The following is a 17,572-nucleotide window of genomic DNA, read 5'->3' as shown; positions in this document are numbered from 1 at the left end:
CAAGGGGCAGCAGGGTGTGGGGCTAGTCTGCATTAGGATGGCACAAAGACCACATTTAACAGCCTCAGAATGGGGGTGAGGGGAAGCAAATGAGGCTTTTGTTCCGAGGGGGAAACGAGAGATTTAGTTCCCTAAATCCAGTGGAATACAGAGAAAACATTTCCACCTCTCTTTTGGGACACTGGGATTAGTGCAGTGGTGCTCCACTCCAGAGTTGGCTGCATCTCACCTCGGTGTAGGACTCCGCTGCAGGTGGTGAATTCTTGGGTAAATGAGTGGCTATTTTGGTCTAAACATGTCTAAAACTGCACCTGTATGTATGGAAATAATTCTAGTGCAGTTGAGGCTGTTGGGAATTGCCCCTTGAACGGGGGGCGGGGCAACCTTGAGCCCTTCGGAGAAGAAAGGGTTAAAAACCCAGGGCTTGAAGCTCCCTCCGAAAAGGCCCGAGCAGGGCAGACCGTGTCCGGAAATAACCGAAAGTTTCAGTTTCCGGATTTACCCGACGTCCTGCTCGGCGCCGGCCATCTGGAGTCACTGTCCGGAAGGACCCGATCGCCGAGAGGCTTTAGTCGACGGTGCCCGAAGCTTCGCCAGGTGCTTTCGGAAGTACCCGAACGGTTCCGGAGAAACTCGATCTCACGCGGAACATCCCGAAGCGCTGCCGGAGTCTCATCGGGTATTTCCGAGTCTTGCCGATCCTTTTCCGGAAACCACCGAAGCGCTACCGGAGTCGCATCGGGATATTTCCGAGTCTTGCCGATCCTTTTCCGGAAACCACCGAAGCGCTGCCGGAGTCGCCCGAAGTCTCCTGGTCCCGGCCTTGCGTGAGGAGGAGGAGGCGGCGGCGCGGGAGGAGATGAAGAGCGGCCGGGAGCGGGGCTAACGTGGGCCCGAGCGGAGCCGGACGCAGACGCCCCCGCCCTTCCCCCCATCGCGCGACGGGGCCATGGCGGCCAATATGTACCGGGTGGGGGGTGAGTCTCGGGCCGGCGCTGCCCCGGGCTGGGACGGAGCTGGGCAAAGGCGGGTGGACCCGGGAGGGGGAGGGGTCAGTGCGGGACCGAGCTGGGGGGCAGCGTGGGGCCGGACCGGACCGAGCCGAACCGGAGGGGAGCAGTGCGGGGCCGGACCGAGCGGGGAGGTGGAGGGGTAGTGCGGGGCCGGCCGGACTGAGCGTGGGGGGGGGGAGAGGAAGCAGAGCGGGGGGAGCAGTGCGGGGCCGGACTGAGTGGGGGGGGGCGGGGGTAGTGCGGAGCCGGCCGGACTGAGCGCGGGGGGAGAGGAAGCAGTGCGGGGCTGCGGGGGGGGGTAGTGCGGGGCCGGCCGGACTGAGCGCGGGGGGAGAGGAAGCAGTGCGGGGCTGCGGGGGGGGGTAGTGCGGGGCCGGCCGGACTGAGCGGGGGGGGAGGAAGCAAAGCGGGGGGAGCAGTGCGGGGCCGGACTGAGTGGGGGGGGGGAAGCAGAGCGGGGCTGGAACGGAGGGGAGTGGGGAGGGTAGTGCGGGACCGGACTGGACTGGACCGAGCGGGGGTGGGGGAGGAGCAGTGCAGGACCGGACCGAGCGGAGGGAGCTGGGCGGTGAGCCGGGGGAGCGCGTTCGTGCTTGGGGAGTCAGCAGGACACGGCGGTGCTGACGCTGGTGTGGGGGCTCCCGGGGCCTGACCGAGCCGGGGGGGTGTCAGTGGCTCGGCCGGAGGTGTGTCTGTGGAGGGCAGTGGGGTCAGACAGGTTGGTGTGTCTCGCGCTCCACCGGATTTTTTTTGGGGGGGAGGGGCTGTCCTGTCCTGCAGGGCTTATGGGCTGTGTGTGTGTGTGGGGGGGGGGTGATACCCCCTTAGTTCCTTAGAGGAAGGTGCCGTCCCTCCCCCCCCACATGCTGCACCCCTGTGTGGATAGTGTAGGGGAGTGGTGAGCAGTGGGTTTGTTATGTGGGGACTGGGAGGATTGTTAGAATGTGGGTGATCTAGGGTAGTGAGATGGCTTCATCTGGTATGGGGAGTCCACGGGCTCTGGAGGCCTGGGGCAGTTGGCATCAGGTTGTGGGGGGGGGGGGTAGGTGGACAATGGCAGTATGGGATAATGGGCTGGTTATGTGAGGGCAGGAGAATGTGGTGTAGGGAGCTGGTTACATGGTACGAAGAAGTTCAGAGGCTCTGGGGAAATGGAGCACTTGAGGGTCTGGCTGGTGGGTTGGGTTTGTTATTTGGGAATGAGGTAAGTTGAGGGGGCAACTGGCAGGTTATGTGGTGGAGGAAGTCCTTTGGGGAAAGCATGTTTGGTTACATAGGGAGGGGTAAGGGAATTCATCAGGTGCAAGGCCCACAGGGGACAAGGGTCGGCTGGCTCGATGGAGTATAAGATTTGGAGGGCTGTGGTTATGGCTGCTGGGGTGGGGAGCAATTAGAGAATGAGGGTCAGTGAGGTGTTTATTTGTTGTCTGCAGTTTGCTTGTAGGGTGTAAGTGGGGCAGTTGACCAAGTGGGTTATCAGGTGTTTGGGGGCAGTCTGGTTGTGGGTAGGCTATTGCACAGGCTGTGGATGAGGCAGTTTGGGGGCATGAGTTGGGGAGATTGGAGGGCAGGTTGAGGTGTCTGTAGTTCTGGGACAGTTGTGGGGTTTAAAGGCTGTGGGAAAGAGAGGCCTGGCTGGGGATGTGCCTGGTCTTGGGGAGGGTGGGTTATGTGTGGGGCAGTTTGAGAGTCTGTGGGGAATGGTGTGTGTGGAACAGTTGGGGAGTGTGCTGGGAGGTGGAGGTAGTTGTGGGACATCTCGTTTTACTGCAATTGGTGGTGGTGGCTTGTGTGGAGTTTGCTTGAGGAGGCCGGGGTGGTGTGTCTGATTTAGGGTGCTTGAGGGGGAGGGATTTCTACCATGACCCTTCCCTGGCTCAAACTGGGCATTTGACCATGTGCTGAGAAGCCCATGAGCATTTGGTGCTGCACTTTGGGTGTGGCACTTCAGGGGAAGGGAGCAAGAAGGTTGGCCCCTTTCAGTGGGGTGGGGTTTTTCTCAGGGTCTCTATTTTATAATGTCCTCCCCACTTCCCACTCTGGGGTGTGTCCCATGAGGGGGTATGATCTTGCACTGAGATCACCATACGTTTGGGTTACGTTGGAAGGTGGGAGGCTGTCTGCCTGTCCTGGCAATGCCATGCCCACGCCAGTACCTGGCTGTTATGCTGCCTGGGCATGTGGCTCAGCTATCCCTCAAGCCTGGTAAATGCTGCCCATGCTTAGCTATTGATGTTCCAGGCTGGAACCTGTTACCAGGCATTGGCAGTACTGCTGTTAAACCGGACCCTGTCCGAGCAGATGGTTGGCAGGTGGTGATGGAAAGGCTCTGGGTTCTAATGGTGTAGGGTTTGGGCTTGGGCTTGGCCCCGGCCCTGGGGAGCTGCAGCCTCGCAATGTTGCCCAAGAATGCAAATGGCTGTGGACAAGAGGAGTGCATTGGTGACAGGGAGGTGGCTGGGGAGACAAATCCCCTGCTATTCAGGGCCTAGACTAGGGTGGGGGCAGGAAACCCCATGGCAGGTGAGTATGAAACAGCTGAGACAGTCTAGGTGAGGCAGCCCTCTGAGGGAGGAGCTTAATGGCGCTTTCGGTGAAGGTGGCCCTGGGGCTCATGTAACGTTTATGAGGGTTCAGCCTGTCCTTCCTGAGTACCTGCCTGTTTCCCCCCATTTCCCCATGACGGCTTCAGTCTCCGTTCTCTTGGCAGATTACGTCTATTTTGAGAATTCCTCCAGTAACCCTTACCTCGTCCGGCGCATTGAGGAGCTCAACAAGGTGAGAGGCCGTGGGACCACAGCCGGAGATATCCACCCATCCCCTGCATGCACCCCTTGGGACCACAAGACCACAGCCTGCCCACGCCCCCTCCCCTGGCTACTAGCCATGCACCAGAGGCCCACCCCCGCTACCTCCCTTGGGCTGTGAGATCAGAGCTAGACATCCATCCCCCCCCTCTTACACCAGAGACCTGCTTGGCTTGGGACAGATCTCCCCAAAAGGTTGGGATCTATAGCCAGCCTCCAACTTGGGGAATTTGCAGCCAGGCCCCTCTCTATAGGAGAGCTCCATTGGCCAGATTGAAAGCTTGCTCCTGGGGGCATTGCAGCTGCTCTGAGCCTGACATTTTTAAGTATGGGAGGGGGTTGGGATCACCAGTGGTTGCCTGAGTGCCCTGGCAGGGGATGGGGTGGGTGCACTGAGTGCTGTGGCTGGGGTGTGGGCGTGTTGAGGAGCAGCTTCCAGGGTACAGCAGTGCCAGCCCCTACTCTCAGGCAGTGTCCTGCTCTCATCCCTAGACAGCCAATGGCAATGTGGAGGCCAAGGTGGTGTGTCTTTTCCGGCGCCGGGACATCTCCAGCAGCCTCAACAGCCTGGCTGACAGCAATGCTCGTGAGTGCTGGGGCCCATCCCTGTGGCTCTACCTGCAGGCCCTGGACCTCTGGGGGTATCCCTGGGGGAGTGGAGGTCTTGGGGGCTCTTAGATCTGTCTCAGGCTAGCAGGAGGTTGGTCTATCTTTAGGGATGGAATAGTAGGACCATGCAAAGGGCAGGGGACAGTCCTGCGTTGTTGGGAAGCAATGGATCTGTCTCAGGTGTGAGATCTTGGAAAGTGGAATGTGTGTGGGTGTTGTTGAGGGTCTTGGGTCTACCTCAGGGCATGTGGGGAGGTTGGTGGTGGCCAGTGGGTAGGGCTCATGGGAGCAACTTATGGCCCCATCCTTACAATGCAGCGCAGACATGGCAGCAGCGACTGCCAGCCAGAACTAGTGGGTGAAAGGCTGCCTTGCCTGCCCCTCCTTGGGCAGCTCCCTGCCTGCCTGGCTAGGAGAACTGCCAGCACTTTCCCAACCCTATCTTGTCCTTTCCCTCTCCCTAGGCTGCAGGCACTGGGAAAGGGTGGCATTAACCCTTGACATTGATAGTATGGGATAGGGGTTGTTTCCAGCACATAGTACAGCCAGGGTACCACATCTGCCAGTCACATGTGTATTCACCCTGCACTGGGCAGTGCCCAACGGTCTGTGAAGGGACTTGCAGGGCCCAAGATTTTGACGTTTCATCCCAGTAGCACTGAGGTTAAACATGCTCGGCAAATGCCTCCAGCCAGACCTGTGGGGAGGGGTAGGGGTGGGTGGGTGGGTGGGTGTGTGTGTGTGTGTGTGTGTGTGTGTGTGTGTGTCCCAGTCCAGAGCTGCTGCAGTAGGGGGCTGCAGGCTGGGAGTGAGGGGCATCAGCACAGCTGTAGGAGGGGCAGGGGCTGTGCATCAGGAGTGAGGGTGCTGTGGGTGGAGCTTGCCCAGCTCTCTCTAGCCCCTAGTGTATGAGCCTGGTGCAGCATGGGGGCCATGGGCAGTGCAGGGTTAACAGGCTGCGGGAGCTCTTCCGGTTGGGGCCTGTGCTGGCTGCTCGCCTGGGCTTGGGGTTTCCGGGCCTGTTTGGTGGGGGCTGCTCTTGATTCTGCCCGAGTGGTGGGTAGGAGTGGGACTGAGTTCCAGGGAGCTGCCCCCATGTATTCCCGCCCCCGTCCCCACAGGGTTTCCTGAACACTGAGCAGGGGTGGAATCAGCACCACCCCCTACTGGGCCGCTGCCAAGTGCTGGAGACGGCTGGGAGAACAATGAGCTTCTTGGCAGTGGCTGCAGCTTGGCCACTTCCTGCTGTGGGGAGGGATGGGCCTCTGAGGATAGGGGGCAGTGTGCACTGCTGAGGGGTTCTGGGGGTGCATCCTGTTCTTGAGCAGTGGGGGAAGGTTAGTCAGGGGGCACTACGTTCTGGTGGTTATTGGGCAGGGGAAGGAGGGGGTGATGTTCGGCTTCTCAGAGGAGGGGAGGTTAACCCCAGGCAGGTGCTCTGTTCCAGGGGAATTATGGGGCCATTCTGTTCCTGGGTGGGGAGGAGAGGCTTAATCCTTGGGGGGGTTGCACTGAGGTTAAACATGCTCAGGGGAAGGAGGGGGTGATGACACTGGTGGGGGCATGCTGGGGAGTGGGCCTGGGGGTTGAGGTGGTGGGGTTGAAAGCGCCCTGACCTTCATGTCCTGCCACAGGGGAGTTTGAGGAGGAGTCGAAGCAGCCAGGGGTGTCAGAGCAGCAGCGGCATCAGCTGAAGCATCGTGAGCTCTTCCTGTCGCGCCAGTTTGAGTCGCTGCCAGCCACCCACATACGGTGCGTGGGGTGGCCTGCTGGGCCAGGTGCTAGGGCTCTTCGGAGGGAGGGGTGCTATTCTGGGTTTCATGCTTCATTGTTGCCATCTCCCAAGTCTGTTCTCTGGGGTGGCCCGGCACCAGGCCCGCTGTACAGGTAGAGGTGGGAGCCCAGGGTGGGCTGGCTTTGCTACTGTTGGGTCTGATGAGGTGTGGGGATCCCCCAGGGCGCCAATCCAGGGGAAGGGGAGCCATGGAGCCAGCGAGTGATTTGGCCTGTGCTTGAATCCTGCAGGGGGAAATGCAGTGTCACGCTGCTCAACGAGACTGACATCCTCAACCAGTACCTGGAGAAGGAGGTAAGGGGCTGGGCCCTGCAGGGGTTGAGGGCTATACTCAGCCCTTGGAACTGGTCAGGAGGTGAGGGCAGGAGGAAGGAGGACTTGCCACTTAGCTGCAGATGAGAAGCCAGGCCAGAGCTTTCTTGAGGGGCTACGAAGAGCCATCTCCACGTGGGGAAGGATTGGGGGAAGGCCAGTCTACTGGGGTGCTCTGCCTCACCCGCTGCCCCTTCCCCAGGATTGCTTCTTCTACTCGCTGGTTTTTGACCCTGTTCAGAAGACGCTTCTGGCCGACCAGGGGGAGATCCGGGTCGGCTGCAAGTACCAAGCTGAGATCCCTGACCGGCTGGCTGAAGGTGATGGGGGAGGGTGTCTCACTGCCCCGGGGGAGGGGAGGTGGGGAGATCAGTCTCTCTCTCTCTCTCTCTCTCTCTCTGAGTTGTGTCCCAGGGGAGAGCTTCTGTGCCTAGGGGAGCCATGGGCCTAGTCTGCCTCTCTGTGGTGACTGTAGGTGAGGGGTGCAGCATTGTCTGTCCTGACCTGGCCCCTCCCAACAGGTGAGTCGGACAATCGGAACCAACAGAAGATGGAGATGAAGGTCTGGGACCCCGACAACCCACTGACCGATCGACAGATTGACCAGTTCTTAGTTGTGGCTCGGTGAGATGCCAGCCTAGGAGGGTAGGGGTATGGGGGAAGGGTCCCTTGTTCATGTGGAGTCCCCTTGGGCTCTAGGGTGTTGCTAATTTATGTCTCTCTCCAGGGCCGTCGGGACTTTTGCTCGAGCTCTGGACTGCAGCAGCTCCATCCGGCAGCCCAGTCTGCACATGAGCGCAGCTGCTGCTTCCCGGGACATCACACTGGTGAGGAGGAGATGGGGGTGGGGAACAGGCCATGCGACTAAGTCCAATTGCAGGGTGTCCCTGCTAGGGATGTCAAATCCCATTTAAAATATTAACTGGTTAAACTATATGTTTAACTGTCCCACTGCGTAGAGCTGGAGCAGCCTGCCCCACAGGGCCTGCTGGGTTTTGCTGCAGATGGGGTGGTTGCTCTGGCTGGGCTGGGCACCAATTACCCCTTTATATCCCTAGTCCCTATTCCCACTAGCTGCTGGAGGGGCCCATACAATCGGAGCAGCCTGTACCACAGGGCCTTCCAGACTGTGCTGTGGATGGGAGGGATGCTTGGCTGGGCTGGGTGCTGGTTACCACTTTACATCCCCAGTCCTATCCCCACTAGCTGCTGGAGGGACTCCTACAGTCCAGGTTGACTTGCTGGGTGTTAGAGGAGCTTGAGAAGCTGCCTCAACCTCCTGACTTCAGGTTGGAGGCCTCTGGCTGCCCCCTGCATTGCACCCCTCTCACAGGCTGCTGGGGGTGGCTTAGAGCCTTGGCAACCAGGAGTGACAGCTTGCTCATGCTGCTTTCCCCACAGTTCCACGCCATGGACACGCTGCAGCGGAATGGCTATGACCTGGCCAAGGCCATGTCAACCCTGGTGCCCCAGGGGGGCCCGGTGCTATGTCGCGACGAGATGGAGGAGTGGTCAGCCTCCGAGGCCATGCTCTTTGAAGAGGCACTGGAGAAGTACGGCAAGGACTTCAACGACATCCGACAAGACTTTGTGAGTGGGGCTTGATGGGACAGACCTGCCTGGGATCACTCCCCAGGCACCCAAACTGGACTGCTCCGTCAGGAGAGGGGCTGGAAGTCCTGGAGATTGGTCCTGCACTGGCTTAGGGTGCTGGGGCACTGCTGTTTCTCCTTCCTCCTATGACTCCTGGGGCTGGATGCATGGGCTCTCCTGGCACTATCTGACAGTCTTTCTGGTTTTTGCAGCTGCCCTGGAAGTCCCTGGCCAGCATCGTACAGTTCTACTATATGTGGAAAACCACAGACCGCTACATCCAGCAGGTGAGCGTGGGGTGTCTGTGTCTGGGCCTTCCTCCCACGGCACCAAGGTGAAGGGGCTGGAGAGGAAGCATCTCCTCCCCTGCTTACACTCTGTCTCTGTTTGCAGAAAAGGTTGAAGGCAGCTGAAGCTGACAGCAAACTGAAGCAGGTCTACATCCCCACCTAGTAAGTAATGGGGGTGTTCTCCCACGCTGAGTATGGGGGTTTTGTGTAGGGATGTTGTGTAGAGTTATTGTTGCTTCCCCCTTCCCCTGTCTTGCTGTGTCTCTGATAGAGGCAACAAAGGGAACAGAAGCTGGTGTTGGAGGGAGCCAGCTTAAACCTGGTTCCCTCCAGCACTGTCTCTGGGATGTTGCCTACTCCCCCTGCCTGATAGAGGCATCGGGGCGGGGGGGAGGGGCAGATAGGGAAGGCTGCTGCGAAGCAGCCCCTGTCTGCAGGGGTCCCAGCAGGGAGCTGCTTCCCGCCCCCCCCCCCCCCCCCCCGCCCCTCCCAGCTCATGCCGGAGCAGCCTCTTTTCATGGCGGACAAGTCTGGCTGCTGCAAACAGAGACTGCTCCAGCAGCAGTCCCTGTTTGTGGTGGGCGGGGTGGCTCCGTGTGAGCGGGGACCAAGCAGTCCCAACCTGCGCTGATCACTGCGCCTCTGCATTTTAAACGTAGTAAGAGCCCGGCGGCTCTTACTACACTTACAATGCAGAGCTGCGGCATGGGTGGCTTCTGGAGCTGGCATGAGCTGGGACTGCTCAGTCCCAGCTTGAGCTGTTTCCTGGACTATATGATTAGCCTGATAACTGCATTTTTGTGTGTGTGCGTATGCGCGCACCCTCCTCCACCTCCCGACTCCCCAGCGTGTGTGTGCTTGTGCACCAATGGCACAGTATGCCTGGCCATAGGGGGGTGTGCCATCCCTTGTTGGAGGTGGCACATGTGCACACTAAGAGTGAGTGTGCGATGCCCTGCCGATTGGGAGTGTGCCATCTCACTATAAATGTGCCACTATAAATGTGCCATCTCCTTGCCTAGTGCAAGGATGTGCATGTACCTGATCCCCCAGTCATGTGTGAGAATGTGTTCATGCACCATCTGCCAGCCTAGGGTGTGTGATCCCCTGCTGCATGCATGTGGGTGCCAGCCATCCTCTTCCTTCTGAGTATGGGAGTGTGTAATCCCCCCACTCTGTTTTGTGTGGATGTGTGAAATCCCCCACCCAGCATGAGTATTGGGGGGGGGGGTTCATCCCTCTTCTCCAATGTTGGGAGCTAGGCCAGGCAGCTGGGCCTGGGGGAGGGGTGATGTCTCCACCTAATGGGGGGGCTGGGATAAGCGGTGCCTGTCTTATGTGCAGGGGGAGCAGGCCCTCCCGCTAGGTGTGTAGGAGGAACAGAGCTCAGTGTGACCTCATCTTTTTCTCCTGGCAGCACTAAACCCAACCCCAATCAGATCATCTCAGTAGGCTCCAAGCCTGGCATGAACGGGGCCGGCTTCCAGAAGGGGCTGACCTGCGAGAGCTGCCACAGTGAGTGCTGACAGCTCTCCAAGGGGTCTGAGGGTCTGGGCCCCGTTCTAGGGGTGGAGGGCCCTGACTGCTGCCATGGATCTTGCCCCAGGGAAGGGGCATGGATCTTGCCCCAGGGAAGGGGCATGGATCCTGGGCTGGCCTGCCAGCAGCTGTTCAGCTCTGGAGCCCCCTCCACCTAATGTTGTGGTCTCTCTACACTCTTAGCCACCCAGTCAGCACAGTGGTATGCCTGGGGCCCGCCCAACATGCAGTGCCGCCTCTGTGCCTCCTGCTGGATCTACTGGAAGAAATACGGGGGGCTGAAGACACCGACGCAGCTGGAGGGAGCTGCCCGCAGCGCCACGGTATTGGACAGGACGTAGTAATAAAGCCTCCTGGGGGCCAGGGCACACAGGGCACCACATGCAGTGCTGTGGCAGTCCCTGCTGGAGTGGGTTGGCGTGGGTGGGGCCCTCAGTGCCTTGGGGAATACCTGCTGGGGTTGGTCAATGGCTGTGCTGGATGCTGTGTAGGGGGACAGGGCGTTAGGGAGGCTCATGTTCCTTGTGACCATGCAGTGGTGTCCATGCAGTGAGCTCTGGGTACTGTCAGCACTTGAGTCTGGGGCTCCTCCATCCTTACTGTACTGGGCTGGGTCCCTTCCCCAAGCTCTCCCAGTGCCCCATGCTGGGCCATGACCCACCTTCCCTTCTGTGTAACAGGAACCACATTCCAGGGGCCACATGTCGAGGCCGGAAGCCCAAAGCCTCTCGCCCTACACAACTAGCGCCAACCGGGCCAAGCTGCTGGCCAAGAACCGCCAGACCTTCTTGCTGCAGACCACCAAGCTGACCCGCATTGCCCGCCGCATGTGCCGCGACATCCTGCAGCCACGCCGTGCTGCCCGGCGTCCCTATGCCCCTATCAACGCCAATGCCATCAAGGCTGAATGTATGTGGGCAGGGCTGGGAGGGAGGACACCATAGGCATCCCCCATCTCACCTGTTCTCTGCTTCCCTCCATAGGTTCTATCCGCCTGCCCAAGGCAGCCAAGACCCCCCTGAAGATACACCCCTTGGTGCGGCTGCCACTGGCCACCATTGTCAAGGAGCTGGGTAAGGCCCATGGTTGTAGAGCTCTGGGCACAGCAGGGAGGTAATCGTGATGATTGCCAGTTGTGTTCCCTCCCTCTGGGGCATCTGGCATTGGCCACTGTCGGCAGACAGAATACTGGGCTAGATGGACCTTTGGTCTGACCCGGTATGGCCGTTCTTATGAGAGCCCAGCTGGGCAGGACTGAGGCCTGGCTCCCCATGCTCCACACCAGCCCTTTTTCCCCTCACGAATGGGGGTTGACTGACCAGACAGCAGTGCCCTTCACTTGAGCAGGGTTGTTGCTCACATGTTCTTTGAGTGCTTAGCTGTGGACCCCACTCTAGGTGCATCTGCTTGAGATTGGATGCCCTTGCATGCCCCCAGCTGTGGGCGTGAAGGGCAGCCTCAGTTCCTCTTGCTTCCCTACTCTTATAGCTGTCCACTGTGGCTGTACTGATCTCCATTCTGAAAATCCTTCACAAGTGTCTCCCTCTAGCTCACTAGCCAGCAAAGGATGTTCCACTGTCCTGCAGCTTTGACTGCAGGGCCCCCTTCAGAGACTCTGACAGCCCCTGACTGTGAGACACTTGAAGGGTTAGAGATGAGGAAAAATAGATTGTAGAAAGAGAGACAGGTCCTGAAACTTGAGGAGCAGTGTCCCCAACTTCTATAGATCCTCTTTGTCTCACCAGATGAAGTGATCTCGTCTGCTCTGGATACCTGCAGTGTTTTTCAGGAACAGACTATGATACCCTAGAAGCTCAAACCTCAGTGATCTAAGACCCCTGAGCCCACAGATTTTGCCATCCTCTGCTCTGGGTGGGATGGTGATACTAGTTGGGGAGGGAACAGTGGAGCCAGCCACAGATCTGTGGAAGAAGCATCTTAGTACCTTTACCCCAACTTAAAAGCAAGTGGAGAAAAGAGGGATCAAGTTCTGCAGAAGAGAGCTCAGAAGTTCTACTTCCACCTGATCTCTGGTGATCTCGGGAGGAGACAGACAAATAGATTGTTCTGAAAGACAAAATCCCTACTAGAAAGCTCACCTTTTTGGAGAGAGAGAAGATTATTCCTTTGCCTTGCCCCAGATACAGAGCAAACTACCGAGTACTATTCTGAGTCATAACCTAACCTGGGAAAAAGTAGCTCCTTTTATTGGTAGAATACACTTTGATACTGTTTAGCCTTTAAAGGCAATAACGTCTATCACTGGTTCAAGCATCTCTCCAAGCAGCTATGCTTGTTTTGGATATATAGATAGATGCATTGATTCTAACCCTGTACGGATGATGCTCTACATTCCCTGAAGCATTCCAGAGACATGCTGGGATCACTGGGCATTCATACCCTGGCCTCCATAGGGAAACCAGACCAGGCAACAAATAGCTATCAGCTTGCAGCAGCAGCCTACGTTTTCTTATCCATCACTACCATCCTAACTTTGTTGTCCAGAGTTGCTTAGTCTTACCTTTGGATGCCTCCTTGGTTCACTCTGACATGGAATGGAGTGAAATTGATGAATGGGTACTAGAAGTCATCTCTGCCACTGTTCTTGTCTCTCTCCAGGGATCCTTCTCATGAAAGCCAATTGTAAGTGGCCTCCCTCCTTTGCCTAGGATTCCGGATATGCTCAGAGGTTAATGAGAACAATTTATCTCCCTTCTCCTTGTTTCAACCTTTTATGTACTTGAAAATTGTTGTGTGTCTGCTCCTGCCCTTGGTCTTCTCCAGACTAAACAAACCCAATTTTTGTCTTCCCTAAGAGGTCATGTTTTCTAGACCTTTAATCATTTTTGTTCGTTCTCCTCTGGACTTCCTCCAGTTTGAAATGTGGTGGCCAGAGCTGGACACAATACGAGGCCTTATCTGCATAGAGTAGAGTGAAACAGTTACTTCTCTTGTCTTGCTTATAACACTCCTGTTAATACATCCCAGAATGAGGTTTGCATTTTTTTGCAGCTGTTACACTGTTGACTTATATTTAGCTTGGGATCCACTATGATCCCAGATCCATTTCTGCAGTACTCTATCCTAGACCATCAGTTCCCATTTTGTGTATGCAATTGATTGTTCCTTCCTAAGGGGAGTACTTTGCATATGTCCTTATTGAATTTCATCCTGTTTACTTCAGACCATTTCTCCAGTTTGTCATGATCACTTTGAATTTCAACCCTATTCTCCAAAGCACTTGATCCCCTCCCAACTTGGTATTGTCCACATGCTTTGTGTTCTCATCTAAATCACTGAATAGAACTGGACACCCAGAACCAATCCCTGTGGGACCCCACTTGATATGCTCTTCCAGCCTGATTGTGAACCACTTTCTTGGAATGGTTATCCAAACAGTTATGCCCTCACCTTTGAAGTAGCTCTATCTAGATTGTATTTCCCTAGCTCATTTATGAGGAAATCATGTCAGATATAAAAAGCCTTACTAAAGTCACGATGAACTACGTGTAACTGTTTCTCCACTATCCACAAGGCTTGTCACCCTGTCTGAGAGAACTATTAGTCTGGTGTGACACGATTTGTCCTTGACAGATCCATGCTGACTGTTCCTTATCACCTTATTTTTTCAAGGTATTTGCTTATTTATTTGCTCCCTTATTTTTCTGGGTACAGAAGTTAAGCTGACAGGTCTGTATTTCTCAGGTTGGCCTTATTCCCATTTTATAGACTGGCACTATGTTTGCCATTTCCCAGGCCTCTGGAATCTCATGATGATGATGATGACGAACTCCAGGAAATCATCCCACCACCAGTGGTTCCCAGGAGTGTACCTTCTGGAGAAGAGATTTCCCCAGACAGTCGTCATCCATGGCTGCTGTGGCCTCAGGAAGTGGTGCAGTTGGCTCCCTTCTAGGCTCTGCCCATGGCACATATTGGTTCAGTCCCTAGAAGACTGTAAAACTTAGTCTAATCTAGGTTATTGAGCCAAATACTTTTAGCTGGGTATCCCTATAAACAGTCAGACCTGCTGCATAGCACAGTCTTGATCTGATGGTCCTCCTGGTTTAAACTCTGTAACCTCCCACATCAAATTAAATCCTGTTCTTACCTCTTAGGCTGCTCTGACATGCTGCTGCTAGTCGGGTTTCCCTTCCCCCAGCACAGGACTGGCTGAGGTCGGTGTTATCACACTATCAGACTGAAGTGCATGTCATTATTCTACTTTGTACTATGTCGTCATTCAACTGGTGAACAGAATCTATGCATCTTTTTCCTTCCAAGGAAGACCTCAGTCCCAGATGCTGCTGGGACAGGTTGAGGTGCTCACGTAGGGAACTAGCTTCACGTAGGGGAACCATTGCCTACAAACATCTCTCTAGTTGCTGGATCTCATTCAAATGTCACCTCAGCCATCAGTAGCACTTCCAGATTGTCCTCACATGGTATCTCAGAATCGTGGCCAGATTCTCACTCTAGATGCAAACATCTAACAGCCTAGTTGTGTTGGCTGGTAATGGGCTGCCAATAGACCCCATTTATTGCAAGTCTGAGGACTGATTTTTACCAAGTAGAAATCCCACCATAAGGAGAAGCAACATCTCTCTGGAAAACCCTGGCATCAAGATTCTTGACAGTGGTCTGTATCTGAATCTCTGTGGATTCAAGGTCAGTTCAGTCAAAGTCAAGGTTGCAGCTGCTAGAGCCTGCCAGCCTATTCCAGGCACATGTTGTTTTCTCCCCCCTACTCTTAGAAAACCAAATAAAGATCTAGTCTTGTAGCCCCTCTCTTGAGTCCTCTCTTTGGCATCTTGCTGTCAAAGCAGCTCTTCCACTGGCAATTCCATCAGCCTGCAGTTTGGCAAGCTCCAAGCCCTCCTGCCTGCCCCATTATACATTTTTCATCAGTATCAGGGGGTGGCAAGGCTAAAGTTGTGTTTAAAATTCCCACTGAAGCCAGAGAGTGAATGTCCTGGTTTTCTTTCTTTGTGGGGAAGCAGCTCCACCCTGGAAACATCTTCAGAACCATGCTCTTACCTAGTAGGACCAGTCATCTCACCTTTTTGGCTGCATTAACTGGCCCCACTATGGGACAAGTGGTCTCTTTCCAGATCTCATCTCCGTGGGCTCCTCAGTGTATTCCAGTGTTACCACATAGTAGGCATTTCCTGTCCCCAGGTATCTGCTTTTAAAGCCAGGTGTCAGGCTGTCACCTCTGTGTTTCAGGACCTTCCCTGGGCCCGAGGTCTGCAAAGCAGCCCTGGGAGTAACCCAGTGCCCTTTGTCCAAAGTTGGGTCCCAGCCTGGGCTTTGAGCCCAGATGTCGAGTTCAGAAAGCTCATGTTCCAATTATTGTTCAGGGCCATTCATGGTGCCCGGGAGGTGGGACTGCTGGCCTGGCACCTAGGATGGGCTCCATGCACGTGCACATATAGGGCAGCAGAGGGATGGTCCCGGCCAAACCGCCCTTCATACCCTCAGATATGTGGAGAGATAACAGGGACAGGAAGGACACTGATGAGGCCCCAACAGGCATTGCTATGCAAATGATGCCCATCATGTGTGTGGTACTCGGACATAAAGGGAGAGCCCTTTGGACACCAACATCTCCAAACCCTTTCCCTCCCCCCCATTAGTACGAGGTAAGGAAGGCCCAGGGAGAGATTAGGGTGCAGCCCAGCAGGAATCCTGGGTGGCAGGGAAGTGGGGGATGGTGGTTGGGGAGGACTGTTTGGTTAATGGGACGGGGGTGTTGCTGGAGGCAGGGCAGTGAGCTAGACTGTGGGATCCTCATGGTACTGTCTGGTTTTCCAGCTGCACAAGCCCCTCTGAAACCAAAAACCCCACGTGGCACCAAGACACCCATAAACCGGAACCAAATGAGCCAGAACCGGGGCCTGGCTGGCATCGTGGGCAAGAGGGCCTATGACAGCGTGAGTGCCCTACACCCTCTCTGGGATGGGGGTCAGGGATGGCATGAGTGACTGGGGATGGATTCTCACAGTCAGAACTTTCTCCCTGGACTCCAGGGCCCCAGAGACCCTTCCCAAGGGGGCGGGCGTTCCTCATGCAACCCCATGGGAGTCAGGTTAGTGGGTCCCAATAAAGAGGGTGGAGCACAGCCGATGGCTCTGGTCTATGGTTGGTGCAGGGGGTGGGGTCTATGCAGAAGAGGGGATAAGGCCCAGCTGATGGCTCTGGTCTGTGATTGGTGCAGGTGGCAGGGAGTGGGGTCCCGTTCTCGGCCAATGGCCGGCCCATGACCTCGGGAATGCGGTCGAGTTCCCAGCCAGCTGTCAAGCGCCAGAAGCTGAACCCAGCTGATGCCCCCAACCCTGTTGTCTTCGTGGCCACTAAGGACACCAGGTACTTTGGGGTTGGGGGGGAAGGGGAGTCACTAGATCATAGAGGATAGGTCCCACCAGATAATGGGGAATTGTGGCAGGTGGGGGGACAGGCAGAGGTGACACTTAGTAATGGAAAGGGATTGGTAGACACATCCCAAGCTAACTGGAGGAGATGGGGGAGGTTTAGTCACACCCCTATTCCAACCCACTAGTCTTTGAATGGTGGAGGGCATGGACTGTGGCCTCATTTTTGCCCTCCCTCAGCCCCTGCTGCCACAACATGCAGCTATCTGACTTGAGTCTGCTTAGACCCACACCTGCCTGGGGCATATTTGGAGGGGCCCTGACCCCCCCCCACCCTCCCCCACTTGTAGGGTCTCCCACTCTGACCTGGTGTCTGTTTCCTGCAGGGCATTGCGAAAAGCTCTCACCCACCTGGAAATGCGCCGAGCTGCCCGTAGACCCAACTTGCCGCTCAAGGTGAAGCCAGTGCTGCCCCTACGGCCTGTGGTAGCACCGCTGTTGCCAGGGCCCCCAGCCCACCCTGCCAGCACCAGTGAACCCATCATTCTGGAGGACTGAGCCTGGCCTTTCTTCCCAGAGCCACGCCTCCCCGTCTCCAGAGCCTATGCGCATGGCAGGCTTGGGGGAAGAATCTGGTTCCGCTTTCCCTCTGGGGGAGCCCCCTGAGGGACCAGCCCAGGAGTGGGGGGAGCAGGGGCATGGCTTATACTTTTTATATTTTTTTATTTCCACAAACTCCCTCCCCTCTGTCAGGCTCTGGGAGGGGGGGGGGGGGGGTTGAAGTGGGGAGCCAGGGAGGTCTGCCCGCTCACTCCCCCCAAAATGCAGTTACTTCTTGTCTTTACTTATTTCCCTGTGTTGGTTCTACTGTCTCTGCTCCTCATTTCCCATAAGCCACCCTTGCTCCTCTTCTCCCCCCCCCCCCCCCCAAACCCATCCTGGGTTTTGTACATGATCAGAGAGAAGAATCTGTCTTTTTTTTAACTCAATCTGTAACCAGTTCTTATAGCAACCAGGAAATAAACCGCCTTTTCTTCAGCTGCCCACTACTGGGGCAGGGAGGTGACTGGGTACTCAGGGAGGAGCAACAGGAGATGTATGGAGCCTTCAGTTCATGGGGTTCACTTGGGGAAGGGGCTTCTCATGTTGGGTTGCTTCTTGGGGCTAGCTTGGTGCTGGTCACATGACTACTTCACCCTGGGACTCAGCCTAGTCCCAGTATAGAGAGGGAGAGGTGACATGG

At 56.2% G+C, this 17,572-nt stretch overlaps 1 protein-coding gene across 2 annotated transcripts; it reads left to right on the top strand.

Moving 5' to 3' along the window:
- Nucleotides 1–432: 432 nt before the first annotated feature.
- Nucleotides 433–17,367, top strand: MTA2 (metastasis associated 1 family member 2). Of its 2 annotated transcripts, XM_075939287.1 has the most exons (18): nt 454–977; nt 3,724–3,791; nt 4,313–4,406; nt 6,064–6,181; nt 6,455–6,518; nt 6,739–6,856; nt 7,058–7,160; nt 7,264–7,363; nt 7,938–8,126; nt 8,342–8,416; nt 8,523–8,581; nt 9,837–9,934; nt 10,142–10,281; nt 10,639–10,867; nt 10,942–11,031; nt 15,773–15,891; nt 16,176–16,324; nt 16,716–17,367. In XM_075939287.1, exons 1-18 carry the CDS (start codon nt 950–952, stop codon nt 16,885–16,887), a joined length of 2,013 nt encoding a protein of 670 aa, XP_075795402.1. In that variant the 5' UTR covers nt 454–949; the 3' UTR covers nt 16,888–17,367. The 2 variants fall into 2 exon arrangements, with proteins under 2 accessions (XP_075795403.1, XP_075795402.1); XM_075939288.1 differs by lacking the exon at nt 16,176–16,324 and having other exon boundaries at nt 433–977.
- The last annotated feature ends 205 nt before the right edge of the window (nt 17,368–17,572 follow it).

Source organism: Pelodiscus sinensis, chromosome 11 (assembly GCF_049634645.1).
Source record: "Pelodiscus sinensis isolate JC-2024 chromosome 11, ASM4963464v1, whole genome shotgun sequence".
NCBI classification, from domain to species: Eukaryota; Metazoa; Chordata; order Testudines; family Trionychidae; genus Pelodiscus; species Pelodiscus sinensis.
The sequence above is the reverse complement of the archived record's forward strand: the minus strand, read 5'-3'. Positions and strand labels throughout refer to the sequence as shown.